Raw genomic sequence first — 21,920 nt, forward strand, 5'->3', positions numbered from 1 at the left:
TTGTATTAAATTTCTCCTTAGACTTATATGTGAGGCTTCATGAAGTCTGTGAAAACGTAATGTTCAAAGCAATGGAGCTAGTTTATGTTACTGTATCTCCACTTCTGGCCACCAGATGTCCCCATCTCCCAAATACTCACAAACACATTCCTTGTCTTTGTGCCATCTCTTCCATCCTCATGTAACTCAAAGTGTGCAAGGAATGCAAAGTTAAATTACCATAAAGCACTTGATCATGAAAATGTGATCTTCAGTTCTGGTTTTCATTGATCTCACACTCCTGCGCTGGGCATGTCTGCACATCCTGTTTTCAGTGTTCAAATACCCAAGTATGTAAAACTAGATTGCCCTTCTAGACAGCTTTGAAGAAACAGGAGCCTATTTATTTTTCACTATTTATCAAACATATCAACTTTTATGGTTCTAGATGGGTTATGCTTCCCTTTATTAAACTTTTGACCAACCACTGCTATGTACTAATCATGGGTAAGGTTAGTTATTTGGTCAGTATCATGACAATCATGACTTCCACTGAGAATTCAAGATGGCCAACGGTTGACAGTGACTCAACACAATGACTTTTGTGTCCGATTTGTGAAGTTGGAAAACAATCAATTATGTATTTTTTTAAAAGAAAGAAACACTACCACTGAGCAAATGTTTTATAAAGACAGCACAAACCCTACAACACATACATTACACACAACTGTGACGTTGACAGTCAATATATGGTCGTGTCTTCAGCTGGTCCAGGTTTTGGTGATGTTCAGGTGACTTAAGTGATCGCTTAAATACTTGTGTTCTGGAAACTTGGCCTGCCTCTCATCTCTAATGTTGGTCCAGATGCGGTGCCGGCGAAGTGCGGCGTGTCCACGCTCCTGCTCCAGGTTCATGTACGGCCGGCTGAGCCAGTATTCGTTTTCTGCCTCACGCTCCAGGTGAGCCACCGTGTTTCTCTTCATCTGCCACGTGATGAAACGTGGCCGGCGGTACTTCCCGATCCACTGCTTGCCTGGAATCCCCTTTCGGAGCAGCGCTAAAGTCAGGAACATGCTGGCTGTGGGTGTAGGCAGCAGCAGGCAAACCAGTCCTGTCAACGATGGACAAGATGACCCATTAGGCTACTGTTACAGTTTATTATACGATCATTACCGTGACATCACTTGACTTCCCATAGAATAATCTTAGTATTCAGAACAGATTATATTTTAAAAAGAACTATAATCAAGATTTTAACATTTTACACAAAACAATAACTTAAATCCATTTACTGATTTCTGTAAAATTCTCCTAAAACTTAGATGTGTCAATACAGGTCTTCTCTGGTTTAGGAAGGTTGATCATATTCCTTTGTTCTAAAAACTCGCATTATCAAAAATATTACCTTGAAAAATGATCAGACAACATTATCAGACGTTTGTAATATTAGTGGAAACACTGGCAGTCAAAAGCAGGATTAATGATCCCATATTTCTAACCTCAAAGGTTAAACCAGTAACTATGTAGATCTCATCTCAACATCTTCAGCTTACACTCACCTCTCTGTTTTAGCTAGGTAACGTTATTGAAGAGAGTGTGTACACTCGGGTCATCATGTGTTTTTATTAAAGTATTTTAAAACACACATGCCAGCTAGTTGGTGCAAATACTGAAGCTAGAAACATATTAGAGAAGTTACAGAGTCAGAAGGATCAGCTCACGGTAGCCACTGCTGTCAAATGTCCATATCTGACCTTGACTACTAGCTAAATTACTGAACTGTTTAATAATCTTAACTCAAATGCGCATATCTACGTTATGAAGTTACTTTTGTTCAAATACGTGAGGTAAATGTGTGCGCATATTTGGGCTGAGCGCTATTGAACTGTCCATCGATACAGAAGCGCAGCTAGCTGGGGTTAGCGGCCTAGCTACCCAGCTAAGTCCAATAGTTCGGGTTGCCTTCTCGCCACGTTAAATACGTTAAATACGTTAAATACAGCTATGCGACAAAGTGCTCCACGTTACCTTGAGGGTGCCACGGCTGGCTAGCTAACGTCAAAGGTTTCTCAAAGGTTTCTCAAACCTTCTCAACAGTTTATCCTCCGTTTGATGGGAATTCCTCCAACCACGCCAGGATACGTCGATCAGAAACTACATTTCCCATAATGCACGTCTTCCCGCGTGACCGCTCGGCTGCCCCCTGCTGGCGGGGAGGCGCCGCGCGTGCCCGCCGCACTTCAGCTGCGCTCACGGAGCCGCGGCCAGCAGCGCTGGGAGGACCGTAAGATGACAGCTAGAAAGTCTGGGTCTCGGTTAGAGACGGAGATAGAGCGCTGTCGCTCGGAGGGACAGTGGGACAAGATACCAGAGCTCGTACGGCAGCTGTCAGTCAAGCTAATCTCCAACGGTCAGTGGTGTAGGACCATAAACGACCATTTACCCCCCTGTCCCAGCTAGCGCATTAGTGAGTTAGCATCAGTGTTTATGGCCTGTGCAGCGCACACGGTCCCACTAGATGTTTAACCAACAATATCCAAACAGTATTTGTAGCTGTGGCGAATATTCACATTATTTCTATAACACTAGTTAACTAGTTGTGCTAGTTGGTTAGAAAAACAACTGCTAACGCTAGTTTTCCAGCGCTGAGCAGCAAAGTAGCTGGATGTTTTCTGCCTTTGTACTTCCTGTTTTATAATGAATTCCTTGTTTACCTTTTCTTCAGTTTTTTTGTCTATATTGGAGTCACACAAAATATCATTTTTGGGGCATTAGTACAAAAACTCGTAAATTCCAGTCTGGTCATGCTGACAAGAATGAGCTGTTCTGCGGTATTTGACATTGAATTTCAGTTGCTCGTTAGCCGTTGTCAGCATTAGTCACTTTTACTTTTTACTTGGTACTATTCTGCTATAACTCGCACTGGTTTATCTTAAAATATCAAAAACATTTAACTGCTGACCAGAAACTCTAATCTACATTTCATACTGACAACACTTGTCTAGCTGTCCCACCTGTCCTTTTTATTCTTGGACACAAGAATAAGAATTGTAATGTCAATATTAAGTGGATGTGGAACCTAATGTAATAATTTTGGCCCCATATTATGGGATACTTTACTGCAATCACTTCATTTCTGTCTGTCACTTTCCTCTTTTAAATCTGAAATGAAATCTTTTCTCTCAAAATTGCAATTTTTTGAAGCAGTGCTAGTTGGTATTGTTGATTTGCATTGTATCTGTATTGTCTTGTTGTGTTTTGTCTGTATTGTTTTCACCTGTTGAGTTTTGTGTCTGCTTTATGGAACGTAATCTTGGAACTGAGAAAGGCACTATACAAATCAATCTTATTATTATTGCCATTGATTACAATTGTATTCAGTAATGGGTGATATAATAGGATTTGGTGTGAGAGATGGGCTGGGTGATGTTATAGGGTTCTCTGAGTCTGTGTGGGTGATGTAATAGGGTTCTCTGGCTGAGTCACTCTTCAGTGATGTACTATAGGGTTCTCTGAGTTGGTGTGTGTGATGTAATAGGGTTCTCTGAGTCGGTGTGGGTGATGTAATAGGGTTCTCTGAGTCGGTGAGGGTGATGTAATAGGGTTCTCTGGCTGAGTCATTCTTTAGTGATATAATAGGGTTCTCTGAGTTGGTACAAGTGATGTAATAGGGTTCTCTGGCTGAGTCACACTTTAGTGATGTCATGGGGTTCTCTGAGTCAGTTTGGGTGATGTAATAGGGTTCTCTGAGTCGGTGTGGGTGATGTAATAGGGTTCTCTGGGTGAGTCACTCTTCAGTGATGTAATAGGGTTCTCTGAGTCTGTATGGGTGATGTAATAGGGTTCTCTGAGTCGGTGTGGGTGATGTAATAGGGTTCTCTGGCTGAGTCACTCTTCAGTGATGTTATAGGGTTCTCTGAGTCTGTATGGGTGATGTAATAGGGTTCTCTGGCTGAGTCACTCTTTAGTGATGTAATATGGTTCTCTGAGTCAGTGTGGGTGATGTAATGGGGTTCTCTGGCTAAGTCTTTGGTGATGTAATAGGGTTCTCTGGCTAAGTCTTTGGTGATGTAATAGTGTTCTCTGAGTCAGTGTGTGTGATGTAATAGGGTTCTCTGAGTATGTGTGGGTGATGTAATAGGGTTCTCTGGCTGAGTCAGTCTTTGGTGATGTAATAGGGTTCTCTGAGTCTGTGTGGCTGATGTAATAGGGTTCTCTTAGTCAGTGTATGTGATGTAATAGGGTTCTCTGGCTGAGTCACTCTTTAGTGATGTAATAGGGTTCTTTGAGTCTGTGTGTGTGATGTAATATGGTTCTCTGAGTCTGTGTGTGTGATGTAATAGGGTTCTCTGAGTCTGTCTGGGTGATGTAATAGGGTTCTCTGAGTCTGTGTGGGTTATCTAATAAGGGTTTTTGAGTTGGTCTGTGTGATGTAATTGAGGTCTCTCACTGAGGCTTTGTGAGTGATCTAATAGGGGTCTCTGACTCAGTGGGACTGCTGACAGTTGAAGGATTAGCATTAGGGCTGTGTTGCTGCAGTGGGTGCAAAATCTTTCTGCTCTTTTGGTTCAGATGACTTGGGGGAACTTCTGCTGGGTGAGGCCAAACTTCAGCAGTACCTTAAAGAGAACCCCATCAAGCAGGGCACCAGCCCTAGGACCCCGCGACCTCGGCTAGTCGAGATACGCAAACACCTCAGTGCTGCCCTGGACCTGAAGGTAAGTGTGGAAGCCCTTTTCGTCTCATGGACATCAGCATGTTATCAAAACACTTAGATCAGGAGATTTGGAGTCAGCACTGTAAATGGTGGAGTAGTCTATGAAGTTGTGTATCTCTGCTCAGCCGGAGTACCTACAGGAGGCCAGTCTGCTGATGGCTAAGCTGTGTTATGTGGAGGGGGACTACTCGGACGCTCTGAACCATTACGCACGCCTCAGCCTAGACGACATGCAGCTGGTCGGTGCACCGGTCTACCGGCTGTCTATGATAGCAGAAGCCTATGCCACCAAAGGTGAGTGCAGCGCCCTCTGCTGGTCAGATTATGTTGTTCTCCATGTAGGAGTGAATCAAAGGGAATTTTTTATCAGAGTGAATGATAAAAATGGGTGACCGGTCTGCCTGGGCTGTATTTGCCCTCAAATTATATATATATATATATATATATATATATATATATATATATATATATATATATATGCACAATTGAGGTAGTTTGAGGACAAATACAGCACAACACAAACCTATATCTTAAAAAAATTTTATTGTATTTTTTAATTGTTGGTTGCATGAACCCGGTTTACACCTGATTGATTCATGCAGGACACCATTCAGAATTTGACTTTTCAAGGCAGCATCCATCTTTTGCATAGCAGAAAAAAATATATAATAGCAAATACACAGGCAGGTGGGTGTTACATGAGCTGATTTGCATATTATGCATCACATAAGCAATTGGATTTCAGAGGAGAAATGGCAGGATGTGAATGAGGTCAAAATAAGAAGCATTCACAAAATGGTGAACGAGGTGAGGAGTGATGATTGTTCTTTGATTAATTCTGTATTGAAATTAGGCAAATAGTTATATTTGTGGATTATAACCAAGAATAATCCACAGATGAATACTGCCTTTGACTGTGACAACTTAGGAATGATTTCTTGGACTGTTGTCACTTCAGGAAAAGTCACGTCATGTACTTTCTCAAGGTTAATGCTACACTATTTTTTCTGAGACACTGTATTCCTGAAATGCTGGTAAAAAGACTTCTTCTTTCCAAAGGAAGATCAGGAAGTCTTCTCATTTAACTTTTCTCAAATGTGAGAATTTAAAGAATGAAATATGTATGTGTAATTTCAGTGTGAGAACTGAAAGAGAATGTCTACTTGTGTTTTGAATATGAAAACTTGTAGAATAGAAATGTGACACATCAGAAGATATGTGAAGATAAATATAATTGTTTTAAAATACATTTTTGGGGTTGCATCCACATTTTTGAATTTGTAACCACTTAAACATGACACAACTGCCCTCCTTGACTCTTGCAACACTTCTTGCAGCAAAACTGATTTGTGTACTGATTTGCAACTGCTTCTTGATTTGTGTACTGATTTGCAACTGCTTCTTCTGGGGTTCAGACTGATAGGGTGGGGCCAGAGGGGCTGAGACCAGGGTACCCGCGGGTCCTTAAAAAGTCTTAAAATGTCTTAAATTTAGTTTTCCATATTCAAGGCCTAAAAATGTCTTAAAATGTCTGGAATTTTATGAGGGGAGGCATTAAATTATTATAAGTGTGTGTTGTTAAGTTGTTCTGGCGCGATGTGAACTTTGCCGAATCTAGCGCTAATGCAGAAAATAACCGCTCCAGGGTCCTAGTGCTAGATTCCTAGCGTTGGAGTATACGGCCTCAACAACGTCAACAATTTTCGTTCGCCAACCCCCCCCCCCCCACCCGTCAACGATGTGGAACACACCTGCATCCCCAGTAATAGTATTATTTTTTCTTGTGAGAGGTATTAAAAAGGTCTTAAAAGTCATTGAATTTGAGATTTAAAAATGTGCAGATACCCTGGCTGAGACATAATTTGTGACCAATCATGCTTTGTGACTAATTATGCGTGTAAACCACGGTTATAGGTCTTGTTTCCATTTCATTTAATTGTGAGATTGTGTTTAAGGACTTATTTATGAATAATTCAATATGCTTTTGTTATATTGAAATTCTTATAGGCTTATCAATGACATTTAGTAAACAGCATCATAAATGCACTTTTCACATGGGGTTCATCCAGTTCACTGCACCTTACCTATGTCGTATCATTAAGAAATGGAAGTAACACATGGACTGTGTGCAGTTTTAAACCACAGCTGAACACAGTTGGCTCATTCACATAGTCTGCTTCATAAAGTACACATTGCAAGAAGGTTTCTGTATTTTAGGTTGGAGTGTAATTTTTATTTGTTAGTGGTCAGTAACAATGCACATTATAGAAACCACAGCACTTGCACACCTAGTATTTTGTGTAATATTCGGATTACCCAAAAGGATATTACCATGTTTATATGCACAAGGATATTAGCCTACTATGTATATGAATGAGGATATTATTATGTGTGTATATACATGAGGATATTACTGTGTGTATGCATGTCTTTCTTAATGAGATACAGGTGCATCAACACTGCTGTTGAATGGGTTAGTCAGCTTTGCCTTCCAGTGACGTGTGAAGTGAAATGAGAAAGATCGGTCTTTAGTGATCTCTTTAGTGGTGTAATTTAATCGTGTTGTTTTTGGAGGCCATCTATATAAACAACTGCATTGTGTTTCAAACCGTATGTGTGAGCGTGTACTCATGCAGAGGCCGGTGAAGCTGTCATTTCTGCTTTTGCTGATGGATCATTACAGTTTTAGCCCTGCTGTTGAGACACACCTGTGCAGTGTCGGACTCTGACTGTATCGCTTTGCTACATATTCTTGACGTGAGATCCTTAAACCTTTAAAACCGCCTCACGCTCGCTAGTTCCAGAAATGCATATGGGGAGACTCTCCGAAACCCTCCAACTGTAACATCTGGGCTGTAAACTCCTTTCACCCTTTAAAAATTCTTTTTTGGAATTTTAATATCTACAACCACAGCCAAAATGCAGAAAAACCCATTCAGTAAAGACTGGAATGATTTTAACCTATTACCAGATAAAAAAAAGTACAGCATTGTTACAAATATCAAGCCACCGTTATGGTATTCCATAAATACATATTGTCCAGTATAGTCATTCCTGCTCTGCCATACACATCCAGTACAATATGTACCAACCATTGCGTAAGCTGAAATACACGTAAAATAGTGATCCCATATATAGCTATATTTATTCCCTACATTCACATACCTATCATGCATTTTCTTATAAATAAGGCTATAAATAAAGTTCAATAAGAAGTTCTCTCAAGTTCTCTCTTCCCAACTCCCTCCAGAACGTTGCCACTCATGTAAAGGTGAATTTGTGTGTTGTAAGTTTGTGTATTGCGGAGGCCTTACTGTTTACATCTGATCTGTAACTGAAAAACTCTACACTGTCAAATAAGCACGTAATCAGTTAGCACTGCACTAAATAATAGAAGAAGAGAGCGTTCTTGCCACCCAGAGAGAGCAGACATTTTAGAGTCTTGGTGTTCGGGCCACCAGCAATCTACATATTATAGGGAAGAACCTTAGACAGAAGCATTTTGACTTCTTATTGGACCACCTACTGTTGATCTGAGGTCCAAGATCTGAGGTCTAACTACTTCTGCTGCTTTCTTGCCCTAAGGTCTTTGCCTGGAGAAACTGCCTGCTGCCTCTCCCTCCATTTCTAACCGCACAGTGGATCGTGATCAGGAGATCATCACCTGCTATGAGAAGTCTGGAGATATTGCTCTACTCTACCTCCAAGAAATGGAAAAGGTATTTTCTGCCTCCTGCTTGTTATTTGTAAGTTGTGCAGTTGTTTATTAGACAGATCAGATAAAACTGTTTTATGAAAATCAAACTGTTCCTAATCGAACACAGTCTGGACTTTGAAGGATTGTGAAGTGGATTTGGTTATTGAGTCATATGGTTTTAGTCCGGACCTTGTGGTTAAAGATTGCTGACTGTTTGTACTTACTTGTACTTATTTACTTAAAAATAAAATCATGTTCATTTCTTATTTTTAAAGATATCATAATAAGAACCCAAATTTTAAAGTTTATCGCCTCTAAGAATCAAAAATGGAGAAAATCTCCACAGATGTTCAATTTTATCAGGAGGAAACGGCCCAGTAGAAGATATCTGCTATTTCACTTATCAGCTTATTCATCATCAGTCGACCGCACCCCATTAAAATTTTTTTTTTTTTTTAAGTATAATAGTCATAATGTGTTTGCCTAGTTAAAGGAAAAAGAAGTTGTAGCGGGATGTTTCATGTAAGGGTAGCACAGGGCTGTGTGAGCTCATTTATCAGGTCTTTTCTTAGGTTCTGACAGATAACCACACCCTGGGCTCTAAATAGACTCATAATACGAAGTGAGCTCACTCCCCTTCTGATGAGCAGGATATACATGTGTGTAGTGTGTCAGTAAAGAAATGTAACCAGTACAAATTTGATGGGCACAGTGCAGTGCTGATGATATTGAGTTACTGTGGAGTGTGGAATGATTACTATGGAATGTTTACTGTGGAATGTTTACTATGGAATGTTTACTACAGGATAATTGCTATGGAATGTTTACTGTGGAATGATTATTATGGAATGATTACTATGGAATGTTTACTGTGGAATATTTACTACAGGATAATTACTATGGAACAGGGGTCACCAACCTTTTTGAAGTTGGGGGGGGGGGGGGGGGGGGGTTCATGTGCGCGTGTCAATTGCTAAGCGGGAAGACCGCTAGCAACCGCGGACCATCGCTAATAGCAGCAAAAACATAAACGATGCAGCGCTTTGGTGCATGGCAATATAGTGAGCTGTTTTTAAAACAAGCCTGCGGGCGACTCATAACGTCCCCGCGGGCACCACGTTGGTGACCCCTGCTATGGAATGATTACTGCGGTATCATTACTTCAGAATGATTATTATCGCATGATTACTGTGGGATCATTACAGTCAGTGATGGCTAAGTTACCTTGAAAAAGTAATCCGATTACTGATTACTGATTACTCCTTTTAAAAGTAACTTAGTTACGTTACTGATTACTTGATTTTAAAAGTAACTGCGTTAGATTACAAGTTACTTTAATAGTTACATTCAGCAGCAAAATAAATTTTTCCAATACTCACTTTATTGGAAGTGCATTTTTAACAGTAACAATGTATTGAAGCAGGTTCGGTAACCGAGGCAGAAACTGCTTAATCCAAAAATCCAGAGGAGGGAAACTTTATTGATAACGCAACCCTGGTGCGCGCCGTCGCCGCCCCCCCAGTGTTACTTAAAGGGCAAGACTCGCCGTGAGGAGTAGGAGTCGCTACAGTATCTCCTGACATTACGTTTGTGTAGCTGCGTGGTATTATTTGTAAATTTATTTGTAAACGTAATACAAGCGAACTGTTCAGTCAGACAGCTTGTGAAACGAAATACCATTACAATTTTAAGCATTTTAAAGTAGGTGACGTTAGTCAAAATTCCAGCACTTTTCAAACGTGGAACACAAAGCAACATTAAAATTTTTCAGGTAAATGTCCCTTCCCCTGTTTTTGAGGGGTATTTCTTTATACTACCACATATCGTTTCGGGAGGACACTGCAAAAAATGACTTGTAAAACGTGCTCGCGCTCTCACAGGGTCGCGCGCAGCGTGCGGAGTCGAGCGCTACGGTCAGACACAAAAGTAGAACTGACCAAGAAGAAAGCAAAATATATATTTTACTAGGGAAAATAAAAATAGTAACGCACAGTTATTTGGATAAGTAACTTTAATCTGATTACTGGGCTGGAAATAGTAGCGCGTTATATTACTCGTTACCGAAAAAAGTGGTAAGATTAGAGTAACGCGTTACTAAGTAACGCGTTACTGACATCACTGATTACAGTATTATTACTACAGAATGACACTATTGAATGACTACTGTTGTATGGGTTACTACAGTCTGACCTTTTTGGTTCTTAGAAGGACTCCAGCTGCCTTCTGGACTTAGTGAAGCTTGTTTATACACTTTTATTATTGTTGTCTTTTGTAATTTTCTACATGAGGATGCGAAGTCAAATACAATCAAGCATACAGCGATTTATTTAAGCACCTACATTTTCTGGCTTTTCACTGAGAATAGGGGGTCTGGATCAATTACTGTATCATAAGACTTGCTCAGTAAATTAAAAAACAAGTTTGCAGAAACTATGTAAACAAGGACATGGGGGAGTCATGGCCTGGTGGTAGGGAACTGGTCTTGTGACCAGAGGGTCATGGGTTCGATTCCCAGGCCTGAGGCCATGACTGAGGTGCGTTCCAGGTGTGTGTGTGTGTGTGTGTGTGTGTGTGTGTGTGTGTGTGTGTGTGTGTGTGTGTGTGTGTGTGTGTTCTAATTGCGCAGGTGGGTAAATGCGGAGGACAAAATTCGATTGCGGTTAAAAATCACAATTGACAAATATGGCACATTTCACATTTTCATTTCACATGAGCAGAGCATAGCAGCAGTGTGCAACAATCGCAGGTTAGATCTAGGTCTTGAGATCTTCTTGCTAATGTAGTTCGTACATGTAGAGAAGGTGCACAGTGTTGATGTGTATCAGCCCCTGCCCGGCGCAAAGGAATGATTCATCAGTTTGTGTGAGATACGTGCAGATGAGCCTGCAGCAAATGACGGACCCAGTTCCTGTTCCCACTGGCCTCTTGAGTACAGCCGTTCGCATGAGATCAGTTTCACTAAGTTTTTCGTGAATCTAGGAGAGAGCAGATATTGTGTTTAAATCGACGAAAGACAGGACGTCAGCATGAGTGCTGGGGGGCTTACGTGGGGAGACTTACGTTGTGTATATTTGTCAACATCGGAAAAAGTAATTGCATGTTAGTCTGTATTTCTTCCACCAAGTTATCGAATAAACAAATGTGTAAACGTGTTTGATAAGCCACATTAAACTTGGCTTGGTCTAGGGTTGTGGAGGCCAGGACAAACACAGTTCGCAGAACAATCTTTGTATTTTCAGAGCTCTGAAGTAGAAGTTGCAGCACAAATCATATCTGAGTTTGCAGTACTTTCTGAAAGTCCTTCCAGTGTGGTTGAATCTTCTCTTTCCCTTTTGGATACAAAACTGGTTTGGTCACGTAAGCATTAGCGTCTCCAAGTGAGCATGATGAAACACTGGTATGGTGTTCCTGCCCTGAAGAGCCTCATCTGACTCAGTAAATTTGTAATCTGAGAATAGAAGGGGTTTAATCCCCAGGGTCTAAAATGTGTAGGATGATCTGGAGACATCGATTCTAGAGAAAGAGGAGCATGATGTGATATCGCTATGCCTTTGGGTTTGTACTGTACTCTACAAAAAAGATGTACAGATGATTAAGTTCTAGTTTGGGGAAATGTAAAATCTCCAAGGATTACACAGACATAGCTGTAAAAGGAAATTGTTTTGAGCAGAAGCCATTTTTGGTCTTTGGGGATGAGTGATCTTTTTTTTGGTTTTCACAACGTTTGCTGCCTCAATGATTTAGATTAATTGCATTTAATTGCAAAGTCATTCCCTGTCATGAAAATTACTGCATTCCACCCACTGCATTTCAGCCCTACAAAAAGCCTGCTAACATAATTTCTGTGATGACCTTGTTAGCTCCGGATAAAAGGTTAAGATAGGATAAAACAGCTGACATCACTCTGTCATGCTGATTGGAAGAGCAGGTTGGTTGCTTTAAAAGGGTAGTGTTGCTTTTAGGTTTTCTTCTGTTAACCATGGTTAACTCCATGGAAACCTGTGCAGTCATCATTGCATCTGAAATGTTTCACAAGCAAGGACAGTGCTGCTTGTAAGACCAGCACCCCAATAAACCGTTTACCCAATCATCAAGAACTTCAAGGAGAGTGGATGCAGCTATGAGATCGGACCAGCACCAGTGCAGAGCTCAGGAACGGCAGAGGGCAGGTGTGAGTGCATGTGAACGCACAGTGAGACAAAGGCTTTTGGAGGATGGCTTGGTGTCAAGGAGGGCAGCAAAGAAGTTACTTCTCTCCAAGAAAAACATCAAGGACAGACTGACATTCTGCAGGAAGAATAGGGACTGGACTGCAGAGGACTGGGGTGAAGTTATTTTCTCTGATGAAGCTCCTTCAGACTGTTGGGACATCTGGACAGATGATTGTCCGGAGAAGAAAGGCTGAGCACTACCATGAGTCCGGTGTCCTGCCAACAGTGAAGAGAGATGATTCGAAACTCTGATCAACCCCAAACACTGATTAGGCAAGAATGGGTTACCTTGCTGCATGAAGCACACAGAAACGGCTCAGTCTGCCGTACTGAATTAGACTTGCTTTGCTTTGTCAGCAGATACGAATCTCTCCACAAAAATCTCTGCTGCAAAAATACAGTGAGATATCATCTCCAGTGTAAGTTTACGTAACTCATTTGAAAATGGCATACGGCTGCGACTGGAAAATGAATAAACGGCTAGAGCACATGAAGAAATTGGATGGACAGAGAGAGACAGACAGATGGACAGAAGAAAGAAAGACAGACAGCTGTAAAATTACATGACAAATGCTGCAAATATATACGTGTGTGTGTGTGTGTGTTGCAGATTAGTTTATGTAGCAGAAATGACATTTATGCATAAAAAATAAGTACTACAGAATAAGTATGTAGTATATATTTATTAATTCAGTGAATAGGACAACTTGATTTGCTCCTTTTCTGCTTTGGTTGTTTTTGAATTGCTTCTTTTCAATCTGAAGTTGCTTGGAAAGGATGATGTGCAATTCGACATGTGACTAGTTCGACTACAGCCCATTGTACTCCAAATGCAGTAACCGCTTGTCAACTGTATGCACCACACGTGGTAACCGCTTGCAAAGTCAGCCGAATGGTAACAGTAAGATCTGAGCTACACCTACACACTACCAGCCATCAGATACAGACTGGTCCTATTTTAGGTTTTAACTTCGGATGAGTTTTCAGGTTTCGGACTATCACTCTTTTACCCCTTTTTTTCTGCTCTTTTCATCCAGTTGACTTCATTATTTTCCTGTGTTGACCACCACTGTCAGTAAAGGCAAAAAGGCATCTTGTTATTTCTTTTTGCATCACGGCATCCTCCCATAGGAACAGACGGGTTTTTAACCTTCTCCAGCTCGTAGGTTTGAGCCAATAAAGTTGCTGGTACTGATAGTGACGGAGACCATCTCAGCAGGGTTGTATGCTCTGACTGCTGGCTCTGGTTCAGTGGTCAGGACTCATGGGTACTTCCTGTGTGACCTTGGGTCGAGTCCTGGGTAGTGGCTGTTTTCAGCCTTCATCACACTGATTGATTGAGCTGTCGGGCCCATTAAGAAAACTGCACTTCATTATGATGGCCCTCGTCTGCACCCCTCCATTGTCCTTCATTCCTCCCGTAGGATACCTTTTGAATCTAATGCTCACAAACTTTACTTTGATACTCACAAACATTCCCTTATAGCTACGAACGCTATGTCAATGTCCGTAATCCAAAAGGTCATTGTTGATTAACCAATGACATGTGCAGCCTCGCTGTGCAGCCTCGTCGTGATGTTCTCCAGCCGGTCTCCATGGCCACAGAAAGTGTGAAAGACTCTGTGGTCTGTAGTCCCGAGACTGTATCATGTGTGTGTGATCTCAGTGTAGTAAGGGCTTGTGTCCTGTTTTGGTTGCACTAACAGGCTCTCAGTGCTGGAATACAGAACCGCAGCCCCAAACCCGGACCCGTCTCACAGGAGCAGGAGCTTGGATACTTCCTGGAGACTGGGCTGCAGAGGGCCCACATTATTCACTTTAAAAATGGGTGAGTGTGTGTCCGGGTGTGTGCGCGTCAGACCGGAACGGGCGAGTGTGTGTCAGGACGTGTGCGCATCAGACCGGAACGGGCGAGTGTGTGTCAGGATGTGTGCGCGTCAGACCGGAACGGGCGAGTGTGTGTCAGGATGTGTGTGTACGTCGGACTGAAACTGGTGAGTTGACGGGGAACTTTGAGCCTGAGCGTTCCCAACTGCATCCATCAGCCTTGAATCCAATCAAATGGACGTTTTCTGTTATTCCCCCCATTAGAAGAAGTAAGATTTTCATTTCATATCGAGTGAATGAGTTCTCTTTGTATAGCGCCTTTCTCAGAGATTCCAAGGGCTGTTTACAATCAACACACAGCTCTCACACACATACTCACACCAGGACACACACCTCAGTGTTTTTGCACAGTGGGAGAACATGGAAACCCAGAGAGGGACTTGAAGCCAAGACTCTAGCAATGAGAGGTGAACATCACCTGTCTCAGATAAACGGTTGGAGCTTTTGGGAGATGGCATGACGATATAAACCGTGAGAAAAACGAGATGGATGGATGGATGGATGGATGGATGGATGGAGTCATATTTTCTCTAACTCTGTTAGCTCTTGCTCACACACACGTGTACAGACGTGTGCACTGCCTGCACAATCGTTCCCATGCTTATGTTTTCTATAATTAACACACACCTGCTTTTTAAGAAGAAAATGTGGGAACACTTAAAGCTTGTCTTCTCAACCTTTCCCCCCCTTTTCGTCTACTGTGGGTGTGAGTGTTCATAGGACAACGTTTGATAGGCAATGATGCTTCAGGGTTCATTGTAGTGAATCTGTATAAGCTTCAGTAATGACTGTTTTTGTCCTGCCACAGAAACTTGACATCTGGTGTCGGACGCTTCAGAGAGATCCTCCGAGCTGTTGAGACCAGGACCACACAGAACCTCCGCATGGTGAGACGGGGCTGCACAAATAGATCATTTTAATAATTAAGTATTCTGACGTTTACTCCAGAACTTCTGTTTAATCTTATTACAACAATGAGCAATAGTACATGTACAAAAGAGAATATATGACCAGTATCTTACAATGAACAACTGATTGGTTTCCAGTTTATAAAAGTCAGCTGACGCAGGTGAAGAATGTGCCGGAAAAAAGGCAGCACGCACACACAAGTCTCCACCTGAAGAGTTTAATGAAACTATCACGAACTTCAGCAGAGGAAGCCAGCGTAGCATAAATGAGCGTCGGTGGTCATGAACGCAGAACAGACTTAAACGAGGAGCAGGGCTAGAGGTTGGCGGCGCCCAGGCGGTGTGGGCAGTAAAAGCTGGTGTGAACATCTGTACGAGAACGGAGTCATGAAACGGTGTTGACAAAGCTGGTGTGAACATCTGTATGAGAATGGAGTCATGAAACGGTGTTTGACAAAGCTGGTGTGACTATGCTAAGTGATTTGTTGATAGGACACAAAACAAGACAGTGACGTCTGTGCCTGGTGGTGTGATCAGGTACCCTGGTGGGGCATGAAGACTACTCTGATGTAAACGGTTTTGAATGGTCTGACATGACACTTGGGTGCCTCTCACCTCCCATTCACAACTCCTGCTGTGAATTTTGCTGTTAAGTTGTGCAAAAAGTACTGAAAGATTGAACAGTTGGACATGTGCATTCAAAAGGTCACATCACGTTCTGCAAAGGTTGGAGTGCATTTTAGATTCATCCTGAATTTTTGCATCAAAGAGATGTATTTCATACAAGGCACAATGGAGTGTTTGGAGAGATATTATATGATTAAAAGAAGCTTCAGTGCAAAGAACTTGCATAGATGACTTTCATTAATCACGTTTCGTGTGTGTGTGTGTGTGTGTGTGTGTGTGTGCGTGTGCGTGTGCGTGTGTGTGTGTGTAGACTATTGCCAGACAGCTAGCTGAGATCCTGTTGAGGGGCATGTGTGAGCAAAGTTACTGGAGTCCTTTAGAGGATCCACCCCCCCAATCTCCCCTGGACGACTCTCTCTGCCCTAACGCCTACAGCCGGGATTACACCCTCAGCCAACGGCCCCGCATGTACTCTGGGGAAAAGTAAGGCCCTGTCACACACAGTGCTGCTCCTAAATCAGAATGTGGAAGAAATTAATAGATCTCTCTCTCTCTCTCTCTCTTTCTCTCTCTCTCTCTCAGCCTGTTTTGTCCCCAGGAGAACACAGAGGAAGCTTTGCTCTTGCTATTGATCAGCGAGTCCATGGTGAGTAAGGGCTCTACCACTACCACCAGAGCACCAATATTGGTGATACTGACAGTCCTTGTTTAGATTCCTGTCCTACTTTTATTTTGGATTATTATTCTCTTTTGTACATATAACAGATAAAACATCTTCAGCTGGACAGCACGCGTTTGTGCCTGTGTGTTGGGAGTATAATCCACCTCTATCTCTCTTTTTCCCCCCACAGGCTAACAGAGACGCTGTCCTGAGCAGGATTCCCGAACACAATAACGACCGCGTGATCAGTCTGCAGAGTGCATCGGTGGTGTACGACCTGCTCACTATTGCCCTGGGCCGCCGGGGTCAGTACGAGATGCTCTCTGAGGTGAGACGGCGCAGAGGACGTCCCTTACATGTGATTGAACATGAATATGAGGTCACGACCCTTACATGTGATTGAACATGAATATGAGGTCACATCCCTTACATGTGACTGAACATGAATATGAGGTCACATCCCTTACATGTGACTGAACATGAATATGAGGTCACGTCCCTTACATGTGACTGAACATGAATATGAGGTCACGACCCTTACATGTGACTGAACATGAATATGAGGTCACGACCCTTACATGTGACTGAACATGAATATGAGGTCACGACCCTTACATGTGACTGAACATGAATATGAGGTCACGACCCTTAAATGTGATTGAACATGAATATGAGGTCACATCCTTTACGTGATTGAACATGAATATGAGGTCACGTCCCTTACATGTGACTGAACATGAATATGAGATCACGTCCCTTACATGTGACTGAACATGAATATGAGGTCACGTCCCTTACATGTGACTGAACATGAATATGAGGTCATGTCCCTTACATGTGACTGAACATGAATATGAGGTCACGCCCCTTACATGTGACTGAACATGAATATGAGGTCACGTCCCTTACATGTGATTGAACATGAATATGAGGTCACGTCCTTTACATGTGATTGAACATGAATATGAGGTCACGTCCCTTAAATGTGATTGAATATGAGTTCACGTCCCTTAAATGTGATTGAACATGAATATGAGGTCACGTCCCTTAAATGTGATTGAACATGAATATGAGGTCACGTCCTTTACATGTGATTGAACATGAATATGAGGTCACGTCCTTTACATGTGATTGAATATGAGGTCACGTCCCTTACATGTGATTGAACATGAATATGAGGTCACGACCCTCATTTCTTCAGTCAGTGCAAGGTGAATGAGCAAACAAAAATCTAAATCTGTTATGTGAAATCAGTTTAAATGAATAAAGTGCAGCGTACAGTAATTCCTGTACTTTGATCTTTAATCTGATCTTTGTAGTTGACTTAAGTGACTGACACTGCCAAGATAAACAACGCTGTGGAATTTCAGGCCTGAAGCCAGAACTGTCAGTTATATGAAGTCAGTCTGGCACTCGCTGGAAATAAGCACATGATATATCTGATGTTGTGCTGCTGTTTGCAGTGTTTGGAGAGAGCCATGAAATTTGCTTTTGAGGAGTTTCACCTGTGGTACCAGCTTGCTCTCTCACTAATGGCAGCAGGGAAGGTAAGTGTCCCTCCATCACCGGACCACCCACGTGTCGCTCGTGTCATTCTCCAGCTGTGTCGTGACCCTGTGTGTGTGTGTGTGTGTGTGTGTGTGTGTGTGTGTGTGTGTGTGTGTGTGTGTGTGTGTGTGTGTGTGTGTGTGTGTGTGTGTGTGTGTGTGTGTGTAGTCGGCGAGAGCAGTGAAGGTGTTGAAGGAGTGTATCCGCTTGAAGCCGGATGACCCCACCCTCCCCTTACTTGCAGTCAAGCTCTGTATCGGAACTCTTCATTGGGTGAGGGCCCTTTCAATGAATAGAATATATCTATATATATGTTATATATATATATGCAATTTACCAAGACGCCTGCGTGCGTGCGTGCGTGCGTGCGTGCGAATGCCCTACAGCTGGAAGAGGGGGAACGCTTTGCTAAGATGGTGCTTGACATGGATGAAAAGGCAGCGGAGTTCCGAGCTAAAGGCTACCTAGCTGTGGGCCTGGTGTACAGCCTGAAGGCCACTGATGGTGAGAAAGCAGCTAGCCACACCACACCCCCCTACATACACCACACCCCCCTACATACACCACACCCCTCTACATACACCACACCCCCTTACATACACCACACCCCTCTACATACACCACACACCACACCCCTCTACACACACCACACCCCTCTACACACACCACACCCCCCTACATACACCACACCCCCCTACATACACCACACCCCTCTACATACACCACACACCACACCCCTCTAAACACACCACACCCCTCTACACACACCACACCCCCCTACATACACCACACCCCCCTACATACACCACACCCCCCTACATACACCACACCCCCCTACATACACCACACCCCCCTACATACACCACACCCCTCTACATACACCACACCCCCCTACATACACCACACCCCCCTACATACACCACACCCCCCTACACACACCACACCCCCCTACATACACCACACCCCCCTACATACACCACACCCCTCTACATACACCACACCCCCCTACACACACCACACCCCTCTACACACACCACACCCCCCTACATACACCACACCCCCCTACATACACCACACCCCCCTACATACACCACACCCCCCTACATACACCACACACCACACCCCTCTACACACACCACACACCCCTACATACACCACACCCCCCTACATACACCACACACCCCTACATACACCACACCCCTCTACATACACCACACACCACACCCCTCTACACACACCACACACCCCTACATACACCACACCCCCCTACATACACCACACCCCTCTACATACACCACACACCACACCCCTCTACACACACCACACCCCCCTACATACACCACACCCCCCTACATACACCACACCCCCCTACATACACCACACCCCCCTACATACACCACACCCCCCTACATACACCACACCCCTCTACATACACCACACACCACTACATACACCACACACCACACCCCTCTACACACACCACACCCCTCTACACACACCACACCCCCCTACATACACCACACCCCCCTACATACACCACACCCCTCTACATACACCACATCCCCCTACATACACCACACCCCCCTACATACACCACACCCCCCTACATACACCACACTCCTCTACACACACCACACCCCCCTACATACACCACACCCCTCTACACACACCACACCCCCCTACATACACCACACCCCCCTACATACACCACACCCCTCTACATACACCACACCCCTCTACATACACCACACCCCTCTACATACACCACACCCCCCTACATACACCACACCCCTCTACATACACCACACACCACACCCCTCTACACACACCACACCCCCTACATACACCACACCCCCCTACACACACCACACCCCCCTACACACACCACACCCCCCTACATACACCACACCCCCCTACATACACCACACCCCCCTACATACACCACACCCCCCTACACACACCACACCCCCCTACATACACCACACCCCCCTACATACACCACACCCCCCTACATACACCACACACCACACCCCTCTACACACACCACACCCCCCTACACACACCACACCCCCCTACATACACCACACTCCTCTACACACACCACACCCCCCTACATACACCACACCCCTCTACACACACCACACCCCCCTACATACACCACACCCCTCTACACACACCACACCCCCCTACATACACCACATCCCCCTACATACACCACACCCCCCTACATACACCACACCCCCCTACATACACCACACCCCCCTACATACACCACACTCCTCTACACACACCACACCCCCCTACATACACCACACCCCCCTACATACACCACACCCCCTACATACACCACACCCCTCTACATACACCACACCCCCCTACATACACCACACCCCCTACATACACCACACCCCTCTACACACACCACACCCCTCTACACACACCACACCCCTCTACACACACCACACCCCTCTACACACACCACACCCCTCTACACACACCACACCCCCCTACATACACCACACCCCTCTACATACACCACACCCCCCTACATACACCACACCCCTCTACATACACCACACACCACACCCCTCTACACACACCACACCCCTCTACACACACCACACCCCCCTACATACACCACACCCCTCTACACACACCACACCCCTCTACACACACCACACCCCCCTACATACACCACACCCCCCTACATACACCACACCCCCCTACATACACCACACCCCCCTACATACACCACACCCCCCTACACACACCACACCCCTCTACACACACCACACCCCCCTACATACACCACACCCCCCTACATACACCACACCCCCCTACATACACCACACTCCTCTACACACACCACACCCCCCTACATACACCACACCCGCTACATACACCACACCCCTCTACACACACCACACCCCCCTACACACACCACACCCCTCTACACACACCACACCCCCCTACATACACCACACCCCCCTACATACACCACACCCCTCTACACACACCACACCCCTCTACACACACCACACCCCCGTACATACACCACACCCCTCTACACACACCACACCCCCTACATACACCACACCCCCCTACATACACCACACCCCCCTACATACACCACACCCCTCTACATATACCACACCCCCCTACATACACCACACCCCCCTACATACACCACACCCCCCTACATACACCACACCCCTCTACATACACCACACACCACACCCCTCTACACACACCACACCCCTCTACACACACCACACCCCTCTACACACACCACACCCCCCTACATACACCACATCCCCCTACATACACCACACCCCCCTACATACACCACACCCCCCTACATAAACCACACTCCTCTACACACACCACACCCCCCTACATACACCACACCCCCCTACATACACCACACCCCTCTACACACACCACACCCCCCTACATACACCACACCCCCCTACATACACCACACCCCTCTACATATACCACACCCCTCTACATATACCACACCCCCCTACATACACCACACCCCCCTACATACACCACACCCCTCTACATACACCACACACCACACCCCTCTACACACACCACACCCCTCTACACACACCACACCCCCCTACATACACCACATCCCCCTACATACACCACACTCCTCTACACACACCACACCCCC

At 44.4% G+C, this 21,920-nt stretch overlaps 2 protein-coding genes across 3 annotated transcripts in view; one reads left to right on the forward strand and one right to left on the reverse strand.

The window, feature by feature from the left end:
• Positions 1–647: 647 nt before the first annotated feature.
• On the reverse strand, positions 648–2,197 carry mrpl57 (mitochondrial ribosomal protein L57). 2 transcript variants are annotated; one of them, XM_076977889.1, is made up of 2 exons: positions 2,066–2,197; positions 648–1,090 (listed from the first exon to the last, which is right to left on the reverse strand). In XM_076977889.1, exon 2 carries the CDS (start codon positions 1,050–1,052, stop codon positions 741–743), a length of 312 nt encoding a protein of 103 aa, XP_076834004.1. In that variant the 5' UTR covers positions 1,053–1,090; positions 2,066–2,197; the 3' UTR covers positions 648–740. The 2 variants fall into 2 exon arrangements, with proteins under 2 accessions (XP_076834004.1, XP_076834003.1); XM_076977888.1 differs by having other exon boundaries at positions 2,008–2,164.
• Positions 2,195–21,920, forward strand: part of ttc7b (tetratricopeptide repeat domain 7B) — a 31,300-nt gene continuing 11,574 nt past the window's right edge. The window contains exons 1-12 of the mRNA XM_076977887.1: positions 2,195–2,389; positions 4,552–4,697; positions 4,822–4,990; positions 8,282–8,415; positions 14,311–14,432; positions 15,300–15,378; positions 16,337–16,509; positions 16,609–16,672; positions 16,878–17,015; positions 18,151–18,234; positions 18,404–18,508; positions 18,622–18,739. Of these exons, the coding sequence (XP_076834002.1) occupies positions 2,269–2,389; positions 4,552–4,697; positions 4,822–4,990; positions 8,282–8,415; positions 14,311–14,432; positions 15,300–15,378; positions 16,337–16,509; positions 16,609–16,672; positions 16,878–17,015; positions 18,151–18,234; positions 18,404–18,508; positions 18,622–18,739 (1,453 nt within the window). The 5' untranslated portion in view covers positions 2,195–2,268. The remainder of the gene's footprint in view (positions 2,390–4,551; positions 4,698–4,821; positions 4,991–8,281; positions 8,416–14,310; positions 14,433–15,299; positions 15,379–16,336; positions 16,510–16,608; positions 16,673–16,877; positions 17,016–18,150; positions 18,235–18,403; positions 18,509–18,621; positions 18,740–21,920) is intronic.

This window comes from Brachyhypopomus gauderio, chromosome 17, assembly GCF_052324685.1.
Source record: "Brachyhypopomus gauderio isolate BG-103 chromosome 17, BGAUD_0.2, whole genome shotgun sequence".
Lineage (NCBI taxonomy): Eukaryota > Metazoa > Chordata > Actinopteri > Gymnotiformes > Hypopomidae > Brachyhypopomus > Brachyhypopomus gauderio.